The sequence below is a fragment of the Littorina saxatilis genome, linkage group LG2 (genome assembly GCF_037325665.1).
Source record: "Littorina saxatilis isolate snail1 linkage group LG2, US_GU_Lsax_2.0, whole genome shotgun sequence".
In the NCBI taxonomy this organism is placed as follows: Eukaryota; Metazoa; Mollusca; class Gastropoda; order Littorinimorpha; family Littorinidae; genus Littorina; species Littorina saxatilis.
The window spans coordinates 15,057,016-15,079,603 of NC_090246.1; the positions used below are offsets into that span (position 1 = coordinate 15,057,016).

Here is a 22,588-nt window from a genome sequence, read left to right on the forward strand (position 1 = left end):
ATGTTGTCACTACATTGTGGCTTCGGACTGGTGGGGTTAAACAGATCTGAGCGTGTTGAGAATAAAGATGATAATTATATTCTTATTTACTTCTCTTTCAGATGCTGCAGCAGCAGATTAAGACAGGGCAGGTAGGTTTCACTCCTGAATTTTAAACTCCTGTTTTAGATTTTAAACTCCTGTTTTTCTTTTCAAACCTTGTTCGTTCCGTGTTGCGACTGCTTTTTACATTTAGTCAAGTTTTGACTAAATGTTTTAACATAGAGGGGGAATCGAGATGAGGGTCGTGGTGTATGTGTGTCTGTCTGTGTGTGTGTGTGTGTGTGTGTCTGTGTGTGTGTGTAGAGCGTTTCAGAGTAAACTACCTGACCGATCTTTATGAAATTTTACATGAGAGTTCCTGGGAATGATATCCCTGGACTTTTTTTTCTGTTTTTCGATAAATACCTTTGATGACGTCATATCCGGCTTTTTGTAAAAGTTGAGGCGGCACTGTCACACCCTCATTTTTCAATCAAATTGATTGAAATTTTGGCAAAGCAAATTTTGACGAAGGCCGGACTTTGATATTGCATTTCAGCTTGGTGGCTTAAAAACTAATGAATGAGTTTGGTCATTAAAAATCGGAAACTTGTAATTAAAAAAAAATGTATTAAACGATCCACAAACAATTTCATCTTATTCTTCGTCATTTTCTGATTCCAAAAACATATACATATGTTATATTTGGATTACAAACAAGCTCTGAAAATTAAAAATATGAAAATTAATTTTCCGAAATCAATTTAAAAACAATTTCATCTTTTTCCTTGTCGGCCCCTGATTCCCAAAACATATAGATATGATATGTTTGGATTAAAAACAAACTCAGGAAGCTAAAAAGAATAGACATACAGAAAAGTGTGTTATCCTGCTCAGCGCACTATTCTGCATGGCTTGTCGATTTCACTGCCTTTGCCACGAGCGGTGGACTGACGAAACTACGAGTATGTGGTCTTGGTGAAAAAAGCAGTGCGTTCAGTTTCATTCTGTGAGTTCGACAGCTTGACTAAATATTGTTATTTCGTCTTACGCGACTTTTTTGATTGTGCTGTGTTTGTTTTGTAACTTCCTAACGTACTATTTTTCTTTCAGCCGATGGCCCAGACCCAGGCTCAAGGCCAGCAACAGGAGGAGCAAAGAGCCTGTACACCCCAGCCTGTAAGTTCACATACAATCTTTTTACATTTAGTCAAGTTTTGACTAAATGTTTTAATATAGAAGGGGAATCGAAACGAGGGTCGTGGTGTATGTGTGTGTGTCTGTGTGTGTGTGTATGTGTAGAACGATTTAGCGAAAACTACTGCACCGATCTTCATCAAACTTTACATGAGAGTTCCTGAGTATAATATCCCCCAGACGTTTTTTTCTTCTTTTTTTTGATAAATGTCTTTGATGACATCATATCCGTCTTTTTGTGAAAGTTGAGGCCGCACTGTCACGCCCTCATTTTCAGATTGTCTTGGTGAAAAAAATGCAGTGCCTTTAGTTTCATTCCGTGAGTTCGACAGCTTGACTAAATGTAGTAATTTCGCCTTACGCGACTTGTTTTATTGGCGCAATGGCCTAGTCGATAAGACATCGACCTGCTAATCCAAAGGTCGTGAGTTCAAATCCCGGCCGCAGTCGCCTAGTGGGTTAAGGGTGGAGATTTTTCCGATCTCCCAGGTCAACTTATGTGCAGACCTGCTATAGTGCCTTATCCCCCTTCGTGTGTACACACAAGCACAAGACCAGTGCACCGGGAAAAGATCCTGTAATCCATGTCAGAGTTCGATGGGTTATAGAAACACAAAAATACCCAGCATGCTTCCCCCGAAAGCGGAGTATGGCTGCCTGAATGGCGGGGTTAGAAACCCACTCGTGCAAAAACATTAGTGAACGTGGGATTTTCAGCCCATGAATGAGGATCTTGATCTTGAAGATGTGGACACTTAATAATGCCTGTTGCAATCAGGATCTCTCATATAGTTTCGTGTATCTTAAAAGTTGAGCAAGTCTAAATGTGTTTGTAGGTGTGTTTATCCATCTCTTTGTTTCTTTCTTTGTTTGATGTTGTTGTTTTTGCTTGTTTTTTTTCTTCACGTTTCTCATTGTTCTGTGTGATAAATTGACAAGAAAAGACCGAGTATGTAAACCTGCTAAGACTTTTAGTAAAGGTGTCAGCAAATTATTCCGAGGGGATGGGTGAGGGAACCTTTTACGTTTAACTATTTTCACGATTCACACAATGCAACACAAAAGTATGTTTGGTGTTCCAAATTTTATTATATGTAAAATTACTAAATGAAAAGATATCTTCGGTTTACTTCCAAAATGCAAAAATGTTTCTTCAAACCAAAATCTAAAACTACACAACCAGAGTTCAAAACAGATTAAGAAACTCAATGAAAAATCCAAATGGTTCTTTTTGATCAACGATCAATTATAAACGTTACCCCTGAAACAAAACAATAACAACATAAGTATATTTCAACAACAAAATTAATCAAAGAATACTAATTTCAATTTCATTCAGAACACCTTTTTTGTCAACACAACAAACAAACAAACATAAAACTCTGCCAACATAAAAATGACAAAACATAATACATGTACAAAACAATACAAATATGGTTATGACAGGAAAACTGGAACGCCTTATAAAATATATCATGTAAATCATGATACAGGAATACAACCGCATAAGAACATGAATTCAATCACCACCTCTGGTGCCTGTGATTCCAAATTCCTTTTCGCATGGACAAGAAGTTATGCTTTGATGAATTCTAGGCTTAAGTTACAATCAAGACCAAATCAAAACTTTACTACGTCCACCAGTGACAAGCTAAAAGCTTCATCATGCACTCATAGAAAAACTAATACACTCGATGCCTTAAATTCTTCTCAAAATGACCGAGAAACATTCCAAGTCACTTATGACTAGAAAGCCTGCTGCATACAAAATAATGCACATGCTTACCATTTACATAACTTGCATAGTAATTCATTTTCCATCAAAAAGAAAGACTATGTTCCATTTCTATCAACCACATAATAATCAAACACTTAAAACACATATTCATTTCCAGACAAATCAACAGTGAACGCACAGCAACTTCTCAAGCCATGTGGCAGGATGCATAACTCTTAAAGGCGGGAAAAACAAATACTATCAACTAAAACAAATACAAAAACTATATTTCTTATCATCTAATTCTTTAAATACGGGAGTTCTTTCCCTTGCGTCGTCTGCATGGTAGGCCGAAGTGGGCGTACTTCGACCTATCCAACATCTTTTACAACTATATATTTATAATGCAATACCTATTTCATCATGTCACTTCACTTTCTTTCAATGAATAATCTTCTCCATTATTCAAGGTGACCACATGGTTCTTTGCATTCTATGACTATCAATCTTATGTGATATAAAATCCAAATAATCCTTCAAAACTACAAAACCCTGCATCAAATAAACTTGGGAAACAATGCACACAGACTCTAAGAAACAAATCAACACAATATAAAAACAATTGCTCACCTGAGTTAGGAATAATCATTTGAAAAATCATGAGCATGAAAATCTGGCTCTTGATGAAAATGTTTGGTACTTCAAGAAGAAGTAGAATTAATTAACAGTTGCCAATGAAAAAGTACTTATGAAACCAAAAAGTGCTTTAAATAATAATTATAACTGACTACTTAAAATTAAAACAGCTAAGTCTAAAAACTCATTGGAATAAACAAATAACATTAATAATCTTTCGTCACTAATACTCCGTCACGGCGGAGGGCTGACCGTGCACCCAAAAGCGGACTCTACCAAATGGGTATTTTTTGAAAGCTTGGGACCTGCCAAACATAAAAATCGATGTTAACAAGAAATATTCAAGGGCGCACTTTCTCTTCTCAGTCAAAATTCAACTATACCCTGAAGAGTGATGCACGAGCATTTCAGACGCTTGCCTCTGAAAAAAGAAGTTCTCAGCCAAATTACGAACTCAAACTGGTACGTTTTACATATAAATGTGTTAGTTGGTATCTTTTGATTATCACAAAACAATTTGCGACTGCTTTGGCCGAGGATGCTGGTGACAGTATCATTATTATGAACCCTACCCTAAATCCAGGAAAGACGTCGTCCAAAATGTAGGTAAGTTTTGATTAAAAATAAATTCACACAAGACTAGTGTTGTTGTTTGGCTTCAATGGATATATTTTCGTCAAGTATGATGTCTTTACATAATATCTGTAAAATATGAATGGATTTGAATTATATACTATGTCATTATGACCTTCCAATCTTCCTAACCCCCAGCCCAGTAAAGCGTGCGAGACGTTTCCTGAAAAAATTTCGCTTTGTGGTGCGAGTTCAGTGTGACATGATTAGTTTCCAGAACCCCATTTCTGACTTTCAAAGTTTATCTACATACATTTAGCAATGCACGAGCAAAATATGACAACTTAATGGTGCCTTTTGGTTTAATGCTATGGTAAAATTGCTAGTGATAGTGTTTTCAGCTTGAAACAAAACATAACAGATGGGAATAGTCTTCCTCAATCTGGTTCAGAGCATAATGTATTTCTATTTTCAGAGGTAGCATTATTTCTGATAAGAGCTAGAGCCAATGTAATGATGCTGAATATTTGAAAAATGAACTTTGTGACTCATCTGAGTAGCAAGAGAGCCTTCGTGATCGTCAGCGTAGGGCTGGCTGTCTTCAAGGCAATTCCTAGATGAACAACTTAACACTGCGTTCGATTATTCGCCCGTTTCTTAAGCTAGAGCTTTGAGACTTTACACGCGTCTAGGGCTACATGTACGCTTTACAATATGTAAAATATAGTTGACTCTCGCGTTATTTAAAGGTCACAACAAGGTCATTACCAGGCAAAAACGAGGGAAAACCGAGGGAAAGTACCATTTTCTGCAACTGTTTGCAAGAAAAAGATTTCAAATTCAATTGTTTCCTGGGATTAACGCATCTCTAGACATGACAATCATCCGATTATCAGACATCAACTGTGGAGGTCACGACAAGGTCATTACCGGGTAAAAACGAGGGAAACCCGAGGGAAAATACCATTTTCTGCAACTTGTGTGTAAGTAAAAGCTTTCAAACTCCATCTTCTTCTGGTATTGGCGCATCTCTAGGCATGACAATCATCTAATTAACAGTCCTCAATTTTCAAGGTCACAACAAGGTAATTACCAGATAGAACCGAGAGAAAACCGAGGGAAAATACCATTTTCTATAACTTTTTTGTAAGTAAGAGCTTATAAACTCCATCTTCTTCTGGGATTAGCGCTGATTTCAATGACCCTGAAGTCCGAGGAAAGTTTTCTTGACCCATGCCTACTTTGAAGGTCATGACAAGGTCAAATGTACACGTTTTTGGGAATATCTTTTACGGTCAAATAAAATACTTTCTGGACGTCAGCTATTTTCGAAGCTAAAGCTTAATTACAACTTTACACACGTCTTGAGATTTATGAGACATAACGCAAATATTGTTGACTCTCGTAATATTTAAAGGTCACACAACAAGGTCATCACCAGGTAAAACCGAAGAAAAACCGAGGGAAAGTACCATTTTCTGCAACTGTTTGTAAGAATGAACTTTCAAATTCAATTGTTTCCTGGGATTAGCGCATCTCTAGACATGACAATCATCTGATTAACAGTCATGAATTGTGGAGGTCACGACAAGGTCATTACCGGGGAAAACCGAGGGAAAATACCATTTTCTGCAACTTGTGTGTAAGTAAATGCTTTCAAACTCCATCTTCTTCTGGTATTGGCGCATCTCTAGACATGACAATCATCTGATTAACAGTCCTCAATTTTCAAGGTCACAACAAGGTCATTACCTGATAAAACCGATGGAAAACCGAGGGAAAATACCATTTTCTGCAACTTTTTTGTAAGTAAGAGCTTATAAACTCCATCTTCTTCTAGGATTAGCGCTGATTTCAATGACCCTGAAGTCTTTGGAAAGTTTTCTTGACCCATGCAATGTTTGAAGGTCATGACAAGGATGGGATTTTACACACGTCTAGGGCATTATACGACATGAAACAAATATTGTTGACTCTCGTAATATTTAAAGGTCACACAACAAGGTCATTACTGGGTAAAACGACGGAAAATATATCAACTTTATGACTCGTCTGAGTGCCAGGACAGCCGGTGTGATCCTCAGAGTCAGGCTTGCAGACCGCAAGGCTATCGGTAGATGAACACCTTAACATTGACTTTTTCTTCTCTCTCCCCTTCTCTTCTACCCCTATTACATCCAGCCCCGCCCACCTCCCTAGAGCCCTTGTGGGCGAAGGAAGATGTCATGAATCTGCCTCAACAGCTTTAGCTTAGAAAATAGCCGAACACAAATAGAAAACGTGTAAACTTGACCTTGTCATGACCTTCAAACTAGGCATGGGCCAAGAAAATTTTCCTCGGACTTCAGTGTCATAGAAATCAGCGCTAATCCCAGAAGAAGATGGAGTTTATAAGCTCTTACTTACAAAAAAGTTATAGAAAATGGTATTTTCCCTCGGTTTTTTCTCGGTTCTATCTGGTAATTACCTGGTTGTGACCTTGAAAATTGAGGACTGTTAATCAGATGATTGTCATGCCTAGAGATGCGCCAATACCAGAAGAAGATAGAGTTTGAAAGCTTTTACTTTCACACAAGTTGCAGAAAATGGTATTTTCCCTCGGGTTTCCCTCGTTTTTGCCTGGTCGTGACCTCCACAATTGATGTCTGATAATCGGATGATTGTCATGTCTAGAGATGCGTTAGTCCCCGAAAAATAATTGAATTTGAAAGCTTTTTCTAACAAACAGTTGCAGAAAATGGTACTTTCCGTCGGTTTTCCCTCGTTTTTGCCTGGTTGTGACCTTTAAATAACGCGAGAGTCAACTATATTGTATGTATTGTTAAGCATTCATGTAGCCCTAGACGCGTGTAAAGTTTCAAAGCTCTAGCTTAAGAAACGGGCGAATAATCGAACGCAGTGTTAAGTTGTTCATCTAGGAATTGCCTTGAAGACAGCCAGCCTTACGCTGACGATCACAAAGGCTCTTCTGCTACTCAGATGAGTCACAAAGTTCATTTTTCAAATATTCAGCATCATTACATTGGCTCTAGCTCTTATCAGAAATAATGCTACCTCTGAAAATAGAAATACATTATGCTCTGAACCAGATTGAGGAAGACTACTCCCCTCTGTTATGTTTTGTTTCAAGCTGTAAACACTATCACTAGGATTTTTTACCATAGCATTAAACCAAAAGGCACCATTAAGTTGTCATATTTTGCTCGTGCATTGCTAAATGTATGTAGATAAACTTCGAAAGTCAGAAATGGGGTTCTGGAAACTAATCATGTCACACTGAACTCGCACCACAAAGCGACATTTTTTCAGGAAACGTCTCGCACGCTTTACTGGGCTGGGGGTTAGGAAGATTGGAAGGTCATAGTGACATAGTATATGGTTCAAATCCATTCATATTTTACAGATATTATGTAAAGACATCATACTTGACGAAAATATATCCATTGAAGCCAAACAACAACACTAGTCTTGTGTGAATTTATTTTTAATCAAAACTTACCTACATTTTGGACGACGTCTTTCCTGGATTTAGGGTAGGGTTCATAATAATGATACTGTCACCAGCATCCTCGGCCAAAGCAGTCGCAAATTGTTTTGTGATAATCAAAAGATACCAACGAACACATTTATATGTAAAACGTACCAGTTTGAGTTCGTAATTTGGCTGAGAACTTCTTTTTTCAGAGGCAAGCGTCTGAAATGCTCGTGCATCACTCTTCAGGGTATAGTTGAATTTTGACTGAAAAGAGAAAGTGCGCCCTTGAATATTTCTTGTTAACATCGATTTTTATGTTCGGCAGGCCCCAAGCTTTCAAAAAATACCCATTTGGTTGAGTCCGCTTTTGGGTGCACGGTCAGCCCTCCGCCGTGACGGAGTATAATTCCTTTCTAAATTTACTAAGACAACAGTCCTGATAATTAAAGGGAAGTAATCATGATATTCCATTTGTCAAGAACAAGCACAGTTCTTTCCCTTACACCAGATAGACAATTAACCCATTTCGTTCTGACAAATCATGGTGACCAAAAGTACTTTGTAAAATGTGAAAGAATGAATAAGAATGAATACTTTCACAGGTTTACAAGTACATGAGAGACAATTTGGTAACAAATTTGGCACATGTAAAAGCTTTGTTTTCCTGTTGGTTGCTTCTTCTTCTGTCTTCTTCTGCGTTCGTGGGCTGAAACTCCCACGTACACTCGTGTTTTTGCACGAGTGGAATTTTACGTGCATGACCGTTTTTACCCCGCCATTTAGGCAGCCATACGCCGCTTTCGGAGGAAGCATGCTGGGTATTTTTGTGTTTCTATAACCCACCGAAGTCTGACATGGATTACAGGATCTTTTCCGTGCGCACTTGGTCTTGTGCTTGCGTGTACACACGAAGGGGGATAAGCCACTAGCAGGTCTGCACATAAGTTGACCTGGGAGATCGGAAAAATCTCTACACTTAACCCACCAGGCGGCCGCGGCCGGGATTCGAACCCTCGACCTTCCGATTAAGAGTTGGTTGCTTCTTATTGCTTTTGTTACACCCCCGGTATAGGGGTGTGTATAGGTTTCGGTCGATGTGTTTGTGTGTTTGTGTTCGCATATAGATCTCAAGAATGAACGGACCGATCGTCACCAAACTTGGTGAACAGGTTCTATACATTCCTGAGACGGTCCTTACAAAAATTGGGACCAGTCAAACACACGGTTAGGGAGTTATTGGTGGATTAAGATTCTACAAGGACTTATAGAGTGACATATTAATGGTCAAAGGGAAATAACCTTCTCAGTTGGTGGCAGTGAGAATGGTTATTTCCCTTTGACCAACGGGGGTGTTTTTCCTACCTCGAAGGAATTTCTTGTTATTTTTGTTTTCCTGTGTATTATTTGTCCTGAAGAAGCCTCCACAGGCAAAAATTCGACTTTGTCTTTGTCTGTGCTGTCTGTGTGTGTGTTGGTGAGTACCGATTTTTGTTTTTACCAACAGTCATCTTGTTGTTCATATTTTGTTATTTTTTGTTTGGGGTTGTTGTTCTGGCTTTGTGCTAACGCTCTCCTCCATGTTCTTTCAGGACATATCTGAGGAAGACATGAAGGCAAAGGTTCGTGAACAGATGCAGCGAGTCTTCATTGATGAGCTGTGTCGACGAGAGGCAGTGTCGGGCACCTTTGAGATGACGGAGGGCAGCGTCAAGCCGTTATTTAAATATGATGCGGAAGACCCGGTTGCAAGCTGGTACAATGAAAACAGGGGGGAGGACATTTCCGGCAAGAAATGGAACTGTGAGGCTGACTGTGAATACATGAGGGACGCAATGAAAGGACTTGGTGAGTTGAGGGATAAGGATAAAGGATAAAGGATAAGGGACTGGGTGGCCGAGTGGTAACGCACTTGCGCTCGGAAGCGAGAGGTTGCGTGTTCAGGCCTGGGTCAGGCCGCAATTTTCTCCCCCCTTTCCTAACCTAGGTGGTGGGTTCAAGTGCTAGTCTTTCGGATGAGACGAAAAACCGAGGTCCCTTCGTGTACACTACATTGGGGTGTGCACGTTAAAGATCCCACGATTGACAAAAGGGTCTTTCCTGGCAAAATTGTATAGGCATAGATAAAAATGTCCATCAAATACCCGTGGGACTTGGAATAAAGTAAAAAAATTCCATCTCACACGGCATTAAGTCTCAGGAAACATGAATACACGCATGCAGGAAAAAAAAATATATGGGTAGCGCCGTATGTATGGCAGCTCGCTTTCCCCGGGGAGAAAGCAGCCCGAATTTCCATGAGGGTAACCTCACTGGACTGTAAATCTTATCCAATCCAATCCAATCCAAGATTTCATAAAGTCCTGTGAGGTTACCCTCATGGAAATTGGGGCTGGTGGGGAAAGCGAGCTGCCGTACAGTATACTGCACTACCCTGTTTTTCTCTCCTGCATGCGTGTATTCGTGTTTCCAAGCTCTGAGATTTTCACTGTGAACTTGGGTCCTTTATCATGCCCATGCGTGCACATGGGGGTATTTGGCCACCGAGGAGAGTCGATCTGCACTAAGTTGACTCTGGGAAATAAATCCTTCGCCGAACATGATTGCACCCAGGCTGATTGCTACAGCTGGTTTTGAAGCCAGCGCGGCTACAGACTGAGCTATTTCCTGTAACATTTTGTCCTAAATGTTCGAAGTATAATTTCCATGATAACTAAATGGGAGACTACTTCTAATATGTATATGTACTGGTGGAGTAACTTCCCCTTCCCCTGATTCAAGATGGTGGAATAAAACGTGCGTTCAAGTCCCCTTTTGTTCTGCCTCCACTATCCTTGCAAGAATGGATCAACCAAACCATAACATTTCCCCGCCCCCGAGGGTGTACAGTGTCGAGAGTTGTGACCAGGATGTAAATGAATGGTCGTGTAACATAGGGATGAAAGTTCCACCTTGTTGCCAAAATCTAAAAGATAAAATCTTGAAATCTTTAAAAGCTATCAAGAAATCAGGAATTAATTCCTGAGTGAACAATTTTTTTTTTTAAAAGGACTTTTTGATTTTCAACACATCCCTGAAGTAACACAACAACATAACATAATAATTAAGAAAAGGTGAGAAAAAAATATAAATCGTCAAGTAAATCGGGTTGACTTTCTGATGTTCATTCTCAAGTTTCATCCCTGGTAAAATCACTGGCAGCCAGTGTCTTGTGTGGTCCTTTGAAGATTGAATGTGGCCTATGGAACAGGGAGAAAAAATATGTGATTTACAATACCAAATTTATTAGTTCCAAAAAGGTCGGGTGAATTATGTAATGCCTTAATACTCTTTTCATTCATGCTGGTGAGATTTAACAATCACTGCTTCAACTAGGGCGGGGATGTAGCTCAGTCGGTAGCGCGCTGGATTTGTATCCAGTTGGCCGCTGTCAGGGTGAGTTCGTCCCCACGTTCAGCGAGAGATTTATTTCTCAGAGTCAACTTTGTGTGCAGACTCTCCTCGGTGTCTGAACACCCCCGTGTGTACACGCAAGCACAAGACCAAGTGCGCACGAAAAAGATCCTGTAATCCATGTCAGAGTTCGGTGGGTTATAGAAACACGAAAATACCCAGCATGCTTCCTCCGAAAACGGCGTATGGCTGCCTAAATGGCGGGGTAAAAAACGGTCATACATGTAAAATTCCACTCGTGCAAAAAACACGAGTGTACGTGGGAGTTTCAGCCCACGAACGCAGAAGAAGAAGAAGAAGAACTGCTTCAACTTTCAAGTTTATATCTGGGTATGAATCGATTCATACCAACCCGTCACACCGTGTGTGTATGTAATGACACTATTAATGTTGACATTTTTCCAGGCACCAACGATGACGCGATTGTTCATGTGGTGTCAACGCGCTGCAACGCCCAGCGACAGGAAATGAAGACCATGTTCAAGACTCTGTATGGAAGAGTAAGTCAACTGAAAGACAGGGCCTAGCATTGTACGCAAAACGTCATGTATACGCCATCCTTTTTTTTTCATTTTTGTTTTGTTAGTCTTGTTAAGAAGGAATTAATCAAGAATTCCTGATTTTCAGGGATTTTTTAGTTTTTTTACGCCGAACTCATTTTTTCCAATGCTAGGCCCTGGAAAGAGCTTCTCTATTAGGCGAATTCTGAAAATTACTCTGTCGGGTTTGATCAGAGGAACCCCCCTTTTAAGACCTCAACAAATCTGAGAATATCAAGTCTCAAAAAGAAGGTACAGTAAAACCTGTCAAATAAGGACACCCTTGGGACCAGACAAAAGTGTCCTTATTCTGCAGGTGTCCTTATTAGACAGGTGCAAGTAAACGCGACAAAGTCAAGTTGAGAGAGAGAGAGAGTACTGCACATGTACATGTACATTTATAAGAAAAACAGAAGCTGTTTAGATTAAATAGAGAAACATTTAATATTGACTTGTAAAACAAGTTTAAAAGCTTTTTAATCATATCAACTGTATAAATTTAAATTGTTAAAAAGTTACTGGATCTCATTCATACAACACATTCACATTCACTTCATTCTGCACTCATCAGCTTTTGAAAGAATTTGTCCAGCGTTGTCTGAGTGGACCATTGATGGCAATGTGATTCGCACGTTTGGTTGAAAACCACTCGAACACGGCGTCATTTAGCTCTTCGTATTCGGTTGTCTTCTTCGAAACCCATTTCTGGTCAGCACGTCCGTCTCCCGATTCCCACAACTTCATTATTTTTTCCCGATCGACGCTGATTTTCGAAATCTGCGTTCTCCCACACCCAAGCTCTTCTGCAATCGTTCGGCATGATTTCCCACTTTCCAGTTGTTTGACAACATTTATCCTTTGTTCTAAAGTCAGCGCATTTCTTCCTTTTCTTGAATTTGAATTTCTTGCTGCCATCTTGTTAAACACGAATCACTCTTTCGAAGAGAAGATACATTCACTCATATACTTTCACTTGCGTTCCGCCGAACACGTTCCACGCGTTGGATTGGCTGCCTTGGAACTCTAGCAGCCAATCAAATGCGTCGACTTAAAACACTCACCAAGAATAGACTCTATCGGTATTCCAAGCTCTCGTAATCTCTCGCAAACTTCAGAGCATAGCAAAGCATGCGGTACAGCGATCTCGTGCAAGCTGCACAAGCCAAGGTTCGAAGTTCTCGCGATGTTCAAAGCATAACAAATAGCGTGTCTCGCGAGAGCTGCTTAGATACCGAATAATATCAACTGATCGATTTATCGTCTTCTTCGTCGATCGAACTTCCCAGCTTGCTGTGGATGTCCGTATTTAGCATGTATATGACTTATTATGGACCCAAAATATGTGTCCGCGTCCGTAATGCCGAGGTGGCCGTAACGTACAGGTGTTTTACAGTGTAAAGCAGTCCGTGCCGAGACTGACTGTCCGTATTCTGCGAGTGTCCGCTAAGTCCAGTGACCGTATTTGACAGTTTTCACTGTAATCTAAAAACGGGGGTAAATTTACAGAGCTTATGAACAGCCTAAGTCTGAGAAAACAGGGTCTTAAAAAGAAGGTAATCTGAAAACAGGGGTAAATTGACAGAGGTTATGAACAGTAAGTCTGAGAAAACAGGGTCTTAAAAAGAAGGTAATCTGAAAACGGGGGTAAATTGACAGAGGTTATGAACAGTAAGTCTGAGAAAACAGGGTCTCAGAAGGGAGGGAGTCTTAAATGCGGGGGACTTAAAAGGGGGGTTCCACTGTATTGGCTGTGAAAGAGTGAATACCCTTGCTTTTAGTGAGAGCAAACAATCCACGGGCCAATCACTAGCGAGGGCTGTGTCTGAAACATGCGGACAAGGAGCATTGTGTGGATTATTTGTCTTACTTCTTCTTCTTCTTCTTTCATGGGCTTAGACTCCCACGTTCACTCATGTTTTTAGCACGAGTGGATTTGTACGTGTATGACCGTTTTTACCCCGCCATTCAGGCAGCATACGCCGATTTCGGGGGAGGCATGCTGGGTATTTTCGTGTTTCTATAACCCACCGAACTCTGACATGGATTACAGGATCTTTTCCGTGCGCACTTGGTCTTGTGCTTGCGTGTACACACGAAGTTACTAGCAGGTCTGCACATAAGTTGACCTGGGAGATTGGAAAAATCTCCACTCTTAACCCACCAGGCGGCACCGACGGGGATTCGAACTCACGACCTCCCGATTAGGAGGCCGACGTCTCACCACCTCGCCACTGCGCCCGTCGTTTGTCTCACTAAAAGCAAGGTATTCACTTCACAACCCATCCAAACCCGACAGAGTTATTTCCAAACATTGTCTGTTTATTTCTTGACTGGGATTTTTTCTTTCTTGCATAGGCATTTCAGCATACCTTTTCTTTTGAAAAGTGTATTACAGTATGGATAAGGTCTTTTTATTCAGATAGCCTCCATACTTTGTTATACTGCATGTATGGCATACATTGTGCAAGTTTGGCAGATTGCTATGCATGTTTGTGAGGAGGTGGTGGGGAGGGGAGTGGGGGTGCTTCCGGGGTTTTGGGGGGGGGGGGGAGGCGCTTGTGTGGACTGGGTGGCCGAGTGGTAACGCACTTGCGCTCGGAAGCGAGAGGTTGTGAGTTCGACCCTGGGTCAGCAATTTTCTCCCCCCTTTCCTAACCTAGGTGGTGGGTTCAAGTGCTAGTCTTTCGGATGAGACGAAAAACCGAGGTCCCTTCGTGTACACTACATTGGGGTGTGCACGTTAAAGATCCCACGATTGACAAAAGGGTCTTTTCTGGCAAAATTGTATAGGCATAGATAAAAAATGTCCACCAAAATACCTGTGTGACTTGGAATAATAGGCCGTGAAAAGTAGGATATGCGCGGAAATGGCTGCGATCTGCTGGTCGATGTGAATGCGTGATGTATTGTGAAAAAAATTCCATCTCACACGGCATAAATAGATCCCTGCGCCTTGAGTCCGAGTCTGGAGATACGCGCGCGATATAAGACTTCATATAATATAATAAGAAGTTAGATCAACTTCTTTATAAAAGGGAAGTTAGATTTTTTTTTCTGATTCATACTTTCAGGTAATGTTATTCACTGATGCACTTAAAAGTTTAGGGAGGATTTTTTTGTTCACTTTGCCTGTGCATAAAATGCAATTTCCTTCGAGAGAGGCCTTAGTGAGTCTGGATTACAGTGGGAACCCCCCCCCCCCCCCCCCCCCAATCTTTTGAAATCCTTGTAATCATTCAAATTTGTCTTTATATTTAACATATGACATCAATTTTAAACACTAGTGTTTGATTGTTTTGTGTTGTGTTAAATGCTTGTTGTTTTCGGTGCAGGATATGATTGAGGACATCAATTCTAAACCCTATGAAGACGTGTTTGATTGTTTGTGTTGTGTTAAATGCTTGTTGTTTTCGGTGCAGGATATGATTGAGGACATCAATTCTAAACTCTATGAAGACGTGTTTGATTGTTTGTGTTGTGTTAAATGCTTGTTGTTTTCGGTGCAGGATATGATCGAGGACATCAAGGGAGAGCTGAGCGGTGACTACAAGGAGCTGGTGATGGCGTTGTTCGTGTCACCGCCCGAGTACGACGCCTGGTGCATCAAGGAGGCCATTTATGTGAGTGTCTGAAACAATTGAGGCAGAGCGCTGTTTAGAGATCTCATAAACAAAGGGAAGTAAGCGCTATGACATGTGTAATACAGTGGAACCTCCCGTAACGACCTTTCCCAAGAACGCCCCCCTCCTTTTGCCGACCGAATTTCTCGGCACGGATGCCTTTCACACTGTAACTAACCTCCCAAGAACGACGCCCTCCTTTTTCAGACGAGTGAGTGTCAAATTTCGTGATTACCCAGCACACGGGAACACGCACGTCATTGACCGAGTTTTACCTATGAGGCCGTGTGTGTGTGTGTGTGTGTGTGTGTGTGTGTGTGTGTGTGTGTGTGTGTGTGTGTGTGTGTGTGTGTGTGTGTGTGTGTGTGTGTGTGTTATGTCTGCGTGTCTGTGCGTTGGTGTATGCACATACATCATGCTAATCCACATGCATGCACATCAAATGGGAACCAAAATGGGATAATGTAAGACCGAACTGCCCAACTGTTGCCTCCCCTGTGAAAAAAATTATACCTCCCAAACTCCCAATACAGACCCCTCTTTTTTACGACCGATTTTTCTGGACATTTTCAAGGTCGTTAGCGGGAAGTTTTACTGTACTTATAGAGTAAGTGAGAGTTGTTCGGAACCAGCACAAATGTTCCCTAAGATATATGTTGTTTCTTAAGAAGATGCTTGAAATTATCCTTTGAGACGAGTGAACAGTAGATAATGTCGTTCAGAGGGAGGTGTTCTCTCATCAGAGAGGCTTATATGATTATGCTCTGTATATCATCATGTTATGATTAGCTTCCCAGCTACCATTACCTCTTACAGCAGTCCCTCTCATGAACGGACACCCTTGGGCCATAGCAAAACTGTCCGTACATTGCAGGTGTCCGGTCACGGGAGGGGTGACCACACCACGGCCCCCTCCCCCACCACACACTCACACAGAGACACACAAACAACAGGATTGAGTTTATGCTGATCACTTCTTGTGGCTACTAAACAATAAACTCCTAATACTTCTTTAAACGTTCTGTAAAAATGATTTGTATGAAAAGTGTTGAAAAGAAGAGATAAAATAAATCCTCAAGGCAGTGAACACACTCACCATGCACTGACATACGAAAGCAGCCACACAAACACAGCACAGAGGAGCGTGTGCAGATGCTTTGCAAGAATAAGCTTGAAAACCAGTTTGAATAAATAGCAGCAGATAGAGCTGCATGTCATAATCATGTAATTTATTTTTTTCTTGTCTGGCTTTATTGACTGCATGCCGATCATGTGGCATGGCAGTGACTTTTCACTCTTCAGTCGGAAACACACTGTACATAACACAGCTCCCATTCTCCCTCACTAATGCCTACCCCAAGCCGTGACAACTGATGCTTGGAAATTGTGTGGAAGAGTACACTTCTCTATTTCTCTCCAATGCTCTTCCTGCTGACATGCAGTGACACCGGACACCCCACAGAGTAGTTTAGCCAGCTACCCCCCCCCCCCCTCCCTCTCTCTCACTCCCTCCAGCCATGTACTGTGTGGGGCTGTGGCCAGAGAGGTCAGCTCCAACTGTTCACTCAGAGCAAAACCAGTTGACTGTGTCGTAACTTTTGACAATGCAAGACAACTGAAGGGTTCACAGATTAGGCAACCGACTCACTGGTCAAGGATGAGGGGAAACAAGAGTATCTTGTCAATGAAAGAGGTTACACACAGACACACGATGCTGAGAACTGCTGGCCGGTTTTTCACTCTCTTTCGCTCAGGACCTTCATCGACTGTGGTTTCTGTTGTTTACGTCCAACAGACAAGAATAAAGAGCACAGTGCAGTGTCATGTTGGCATCTTCGCATGTACTCCACTCCTGACCAAAACTACCCCCCCCCCCCCCCTCCTGATGGGTACAGGTGCACTCAAGTTACCAGTGACTGTCGTCACGCCATTGCGGCTGTGATCTTTGTACCAAGAGCCGGACTGCTCTGTTATCGATTTTGTTGTGGTGAAAATGTGATGATGGTCTGTCCGTACATTGGAGGTATGACCTGCTGTTGGGACCGAAAATGAGTGTCCGCGTCCACGTTTTGCAGGTGTCCGTTTAAGGGGGGGCAAATATAGAAGGAAAACACTCCGTGCCGAGCAAATGTGTCCGTACATGTCAGGTGTCCGCTCACGCCGGGGGCCGTACATTGCAGGGACTGCTGTAGTTTAAGTGTCATGCAAGAAGCAAGTTCTGTACTGTTCTTTTTCATCAAAACAGGGCCCTGGCACGGATGAGGGAGCACTGATAGAGATTTTCTTGACGCGCACCAACGCCCAGATCGAGGAGATTCGCAACGCCTACCCTTCAGGTAATTAAGCAGCAGAATTAAACCATTCAGACGATTTCACAAATACCACGCTGATCAGGTCCCTTTCGTCTCCACAGCATCTATCTTTTCAGTTTAGATACCAGAAAAGCTTGGTGCATGTACATTTAAGAAAGACTGCACGCTCGCTCGTACGTCATGACATGAAAAACGCTTTGAGTTATTTTTCCAGGAAGTTCATATGAAAAGTTGTTCAAGATCATGTTTTGATGGAAATTTTGATGGAAATTATAACTTTTTAAAATAGGGGGGTGGGGCCGGGTCTTAAAAGGGGGGGGGGGGGGGGTGGTTTCCAATGTATTATGTTCCCAGTATTGAGATAATCGAGTGAATATTACAAAATGAAATGTTTTTTTCTAAGACCAGCAAAAGCAGTCTCCATGACTTGAAAAGTAACACTAAGGATCAGAAGCATTGCTGGTATAATTTTGCTGGTTTCAGTTCTGAACAACCACTACCATGGCAGGACGCCCAAGATCGAGAAAGACATTGAGGGTGACACCAGTGGTGACTTCAAGCGCCTCCTCATTTCTGCCGCTCAGGTATGTCAGAAATAACTGCAAAGGTGTTTTTTTATGGTTTGTTTCGTGAGAGAGAGGATAATATACAGACATTTTTAACGAAAAATCAAAAAAATTGAAAGAGGTTTGACTGCATGACTTGCCTCCACAGGGCAATCGTTACTTCCAGAAAACGTCTTTTCAAAGAGGTTTGACCGTACGTATGACTTCTGTCCACAGGGCAATCGTTACGTGATCCCCAGGGACAGACTGGAGGAGGCCTATAGTTATGGAGGAGGCCTATAGTTATGGAGGAGGCCTATAGTTATTTCCGGAAAACGTCTACAGTGGAACCCCCCTTTTAAGACCTTGATTTGTCAGATTTTCTGTTCATTACCACTCTGTATATTTATCTGTATGACTTCCCTCCACAGGGCAAGCGTTACACGATCCCCAGGGACAGACTGGAGGAGGCCGTGGAGGAGATCATGAACCCCGAGACCGAGGAGGGGACGGGCATGTTCCAGGTCAACTACAAGAAGCTGGCTGACTGCAAGAAGGCCGCTCGGGAGGCCAAGCAGCTGTTCGAGGCCGGGGAGGATAAGTGGGGGACGGACGAGGAGACCTTCATCCGCATCTTCGCCACCAGGGACTACTACCAGATGAGGGAGACCTGGAATGAGTATGTCAAGGTGAGAATTAGAATACAGGGCTCCCCTGAAAGTGACATACGACTGCCTAAATGGGGGGTGAAAACTGTCATACACGAAAAAAAACCACTTGTACAAAAAAACAAGTGTACATAACAGTTTCAGCCCATGAACGCAAAAGAAGAAGAAGAAATAAGGGCAACTGTCCTCAATGGCTGGTACCTGTAAGGTCCCTAGAGTGAAAGATAAAGTGGAGAGTGTACCTTTACAAATAAAAACCGGTGTGGGTTGGTTGGCAAGGTTACTGCTTATCACGATTTGCCCTGGAGGCAAGTTTCAGAATTAGAATTCTTTGGTTGGGCTTTGGTACTTTTGTTTTTGCAAAATAAGTTTGGGTCATGATGAGACAAGCAGATTTTAACAAATATTTTCTCAAAAGATGATTTTGTTTTTTATTTGTTAGAACACTACTGTCTTACTGAAGTATATTGTTGTGTGTTCTCACTGACCTATATAGCTGTCACAGATTTAATTAATTATAATGCAGAAATGTTGAGGTGTACCGGGTCAAATTGTTTTCCTGTTTAAATAGTTATTAGATTTCTTGAGAGCTATTCTATACAGATCAGCATCGTATGACACATCCAAATTCTCATCAGCATACAATAACATCTGTCAAATATAGAAACGTTTTGTTTGTTAAACATTATTTTGTGTACATTGTATTTCAGCTGACTCAGCGCGACATCCTGAACAGCGTGGACAGAGAGACGTCGGGTAACTTCAAGGCTGGACTCAGAGCTATCGGTAAGCTGTGTGTGTGTATGGGTGTATTGTGTGTGTGTGTGGGTGTATTGTGCCTGTGTGTGTGTGTGCCTGTGTGTGTGTGTGTGTGCATGTGTGTGTGTGTGTGTATTGTGCCTGTGTGTGTGTGTGTGTGTGTGTGTGTGTGTGTGTGTATTGTGCCTGTGTGTGTGTGGGGGGGGGGTATTGTGTGTGTGGGTGTATTGTGCCTGTGTGTGTGTGTATTGTGCCTGTGTGTGTGTGTGTGTGTGTGTGTGCGTGCATGTGTGTGCATGTGTGTGTGTGTGCATGTGTGTGTGTGTGTGTATTGTGCCTGTGTGTGTTGTGTATGTGTGTATGTGCCTGTGTGTGTGTGTGTGTGCATGTGTGTGTGTGCATGTGTGTGTGTGTGTGTGTTGTGTTGACCACCTTAGCATACTTAGCCCAACAAACCTTTGACTATGTCCATCAGAATTTGGTTATGGGGATCAAATAACCCATAGTCTTTCTGTTCCATGCTGCATCCTACACCTTAACCTTCACCGGATCACGCGTTGAACTACACAGTCCAGATGATGTGGGTCATGTACGACCCATAGTTTCCAAAGAAAGATTCAACGTAAAAAAAATGGGTCGTATACGACCCACGCCATCCGAATAGGGTTAAATATTTTGCCGCCTCTTTGCAGAGTATGGGTCGTACACGACCCACGCCATCCGAATAAGGATAAACACCGTAAAATTCCTTATGTAATTCCATGCGGGTCGTCCACGACCCACATCATCCGGACTGTGTAGTTCAAATTACGTCATCGTTTATTTGTTTGTTTAAAAAGATAAGCTTTCAATAATTGAGTGATGGAACAGTCGTATTGTGATTAGAGATTACATGAAGTCTCAATTGAAAACTCCAAAAAGTTTTAGAGATAAAGACGATTTTGTAAGGCTATGGGTCGTCCACGACCCACGAAGCACGGTGAAGGTTAAGCATGATGTTGCTGTTGTTAATGGTATTGTTAAATATTGTGCTGCACAGTGATGAACATCCGGTGTCGCCCCATGTACTTTGCCGAGAAGCTGAAGAAGTCCATGAAGGGCCTTGGGACAGACGAGCGCACTCTCATCCGTATCATCGTCTCCAGATCTGAGGTAAGCATTTTAAAATGAATTAAATAATTCCTTCATTTTTAGGATTTATGCAAACACACATGCACTCTTTTGTAGTCTAAATATGAGTTTTAATTGGCTGAAATCACATGGCTCAAAGGAGAGAAGTCCAATTGTAACCCAGTGCCCGAAGCACAAGAAATACCTCTGGAGGCTGATTTTTTAGCCCTACAAAAACTGCTATGGGTACGCAAAGGTTCCCAAAAGCATACAAGGAGACAGCAACAGCCAGACCCCATCACAAACAGAGCTGTACAATCGGCAGGTGTCTAACCTGCGACTGACGTACAAGAAACATCAAGCTACTATAAATAGCCCACACTCAAGCCGTCAAGGCCAGCAGACAACCCCCAACTTTAGTCTCCCTGTCGCACAACGTTAAGTGGACACATTGTATAATATCGTCCTTGTGTGCGTGCAGATCGACATGGTGCAGATCAAACAGTGCTTCCTGGAGCTGACCAAGAAGACTCTTTGGAAATGGCTGGAGGAGGACACCAGCTTCAACTTCAAGAAACTGCTGCAGAAAATTGTTGGTAGAAACTAGATGTACCGGATAGCGTACACACAGCAATGCCTGGCATAGGCCACAGGGACCAGTTAGAACGTACACACAGCAATGCCTGGCATAGGCCACAGGGACCAGTTAGAACGTACAACCTACGCTGTTCAGAAATCCAAAACAGACAGACTTGTTTTTTGTGTGTTTTTATTCAACTCAGATCTGTTCAGGCCTCTCCAATTTTCCTCAGTTAAGGGCGAGGGCCAGATGCAAAATAGCATATCTATGCTTATTCTTGTTACCCTAAAAAAATAAAGAATTGTCATACTTGGCCTGATGTGCAGTGCGTTGACAATCCCCCTTTTGAATCGTAGACTGAACTGTTTCTTAAAATCAAGCTGTCGATGTCTCTCTCCCTCTGTCTCATTCTCTCTTTCTTCTCTTACCCGTGAAGGGAAGGAGACTGTGTAGTTACACCTGTTAAGGCAAACAAAAAAAAGGTCTGTTTACGGTAACCCGACCGACCCTAGTTTTTTCGCGCGACCCTAGACTTTTTTTTTTGGCATTTGGGGGAAAAAAAAAAAAAAAAAAAAATGTTTTTTGGGCAAAATAACGTAAAAATATGGTTTTTTGGAAAAAAATAAAAAATAAAAAATAAATCCCGACCTACCGACCCTATTTTTTTGGCCTATGTTAGGCCAAAAAAAAAAATAGGTGTGGTTACGGTAACATAGCCCAAAAAAATAGGGTAGGTAGGTAGGCAATCACTTTTTTTTTTTTTTTACTTTTTTTTCTAATGTGTACAAATTAAATCTACTTGACAGGGAAATAAGTGTGCGACTCGGGCGCTTTCGCTTTCATTGCGTTTTTTGCACTGGTTTTTTTTTTGGTTTATTTTTTTTGTTGACAAATGTAATAAAAAGTTATAGGATCGGCCCCTAAAAATAGGGTAGGTCGGGTTACCGTAACCACACCTATTTTTTTTTTAGGCCTTACCGTAAACAGACCTTTTTTTTTTTTTTGCCTAAAACCTGAATAGATTGCGACAGTGCTTCTGTCGCATGAGGATCAGAATGGTGTTGAACACTGGTCTGCTTTGTCAGCAAAAAAGGGACTCAAAAGTTTTCCTGCAGTATTATTTTGAAGGGAAGTTTATAAATATGTATTCATTGTTTCAAACTTAACAGCAATTTTAATGTTTTTATGTTAGTGATAACATCATGTATGATACTCAAATCGTCTTCAGTCATTGTTAGTTTTTATCATTGAACTAATTTTCTCTGTAACTTTAATTGCTTTTGTGTCAGAACTGAATAAGTTCAAAATATGTGTCTCGTTCTCTATGGCATGTTTTAGTGATAAATGGGTGAGCAGACTTTTTTCCTCCCCAAAAGTGATTTTACA

At 41.5% G+C, this 22,588-nt stretch overlaps 1 protein-coding gene across 2 annotated transcripts in view; it reads left to right on the forward strand.

The window, feature by feature from the left end:
- LOC138958294 (annexin-B12-like) overlaps nucleotides 1-22,588 on the forward strand; it is a 30,599-nt gene extending 8,011 nt beyond the window's left edge. For both annotated transcript variants that reach the window (XM_070329403.1, XM_070329404.1), the window contains exons 6-16: nucleotides 102-131; nucleotides 1,135-1,200; nucleotides 9,209-9,464; nucleotides 11,475-11,569; nucleotides 15,115-15,228; nucleotides 17,474-17,564; nucleotides 18,024-18,124; nucleotides 18,517-18,774; nucleotides 19,464-19,539; nucleotides 20,552-20,664; nucleotides 21,104-22,588. In XM_070329403.1, the coding sequence (XP_070185504.1) occupies nucleotides 102-131; nucleotides 1,135-1,200; nucleotides 9,209-9,464; nucleotides 11,475-11,569; nucleotides 15,115-15,228; nucleotides 17,474-17,564; nucleotides 18,024-18,124; nucleotides 18,517-18,774; nucleotides 19,464-19,539; nucleotides 20,552-20,664; nucleotides 21,104-21,229 (1,326 nt within the window). In that variant the 3' untranslated portion in view covers nucleotides 21,230-22,588. The remainder of the gene's footprint in view (nucleotides 1-101; nucleotides 132-1,134; nucleotides 1,201-9,208; nucleotides 9,465-11,474; nucleotides 11,570-15,114; nucleotides 15,229-17,473; nucleotides 17,565-18,023; nucleotides 18,125-18,516; nucleotides 18,775-19,463; nucleotides 19,540-20,551; nucleotides 20,665-21,103) is intronic.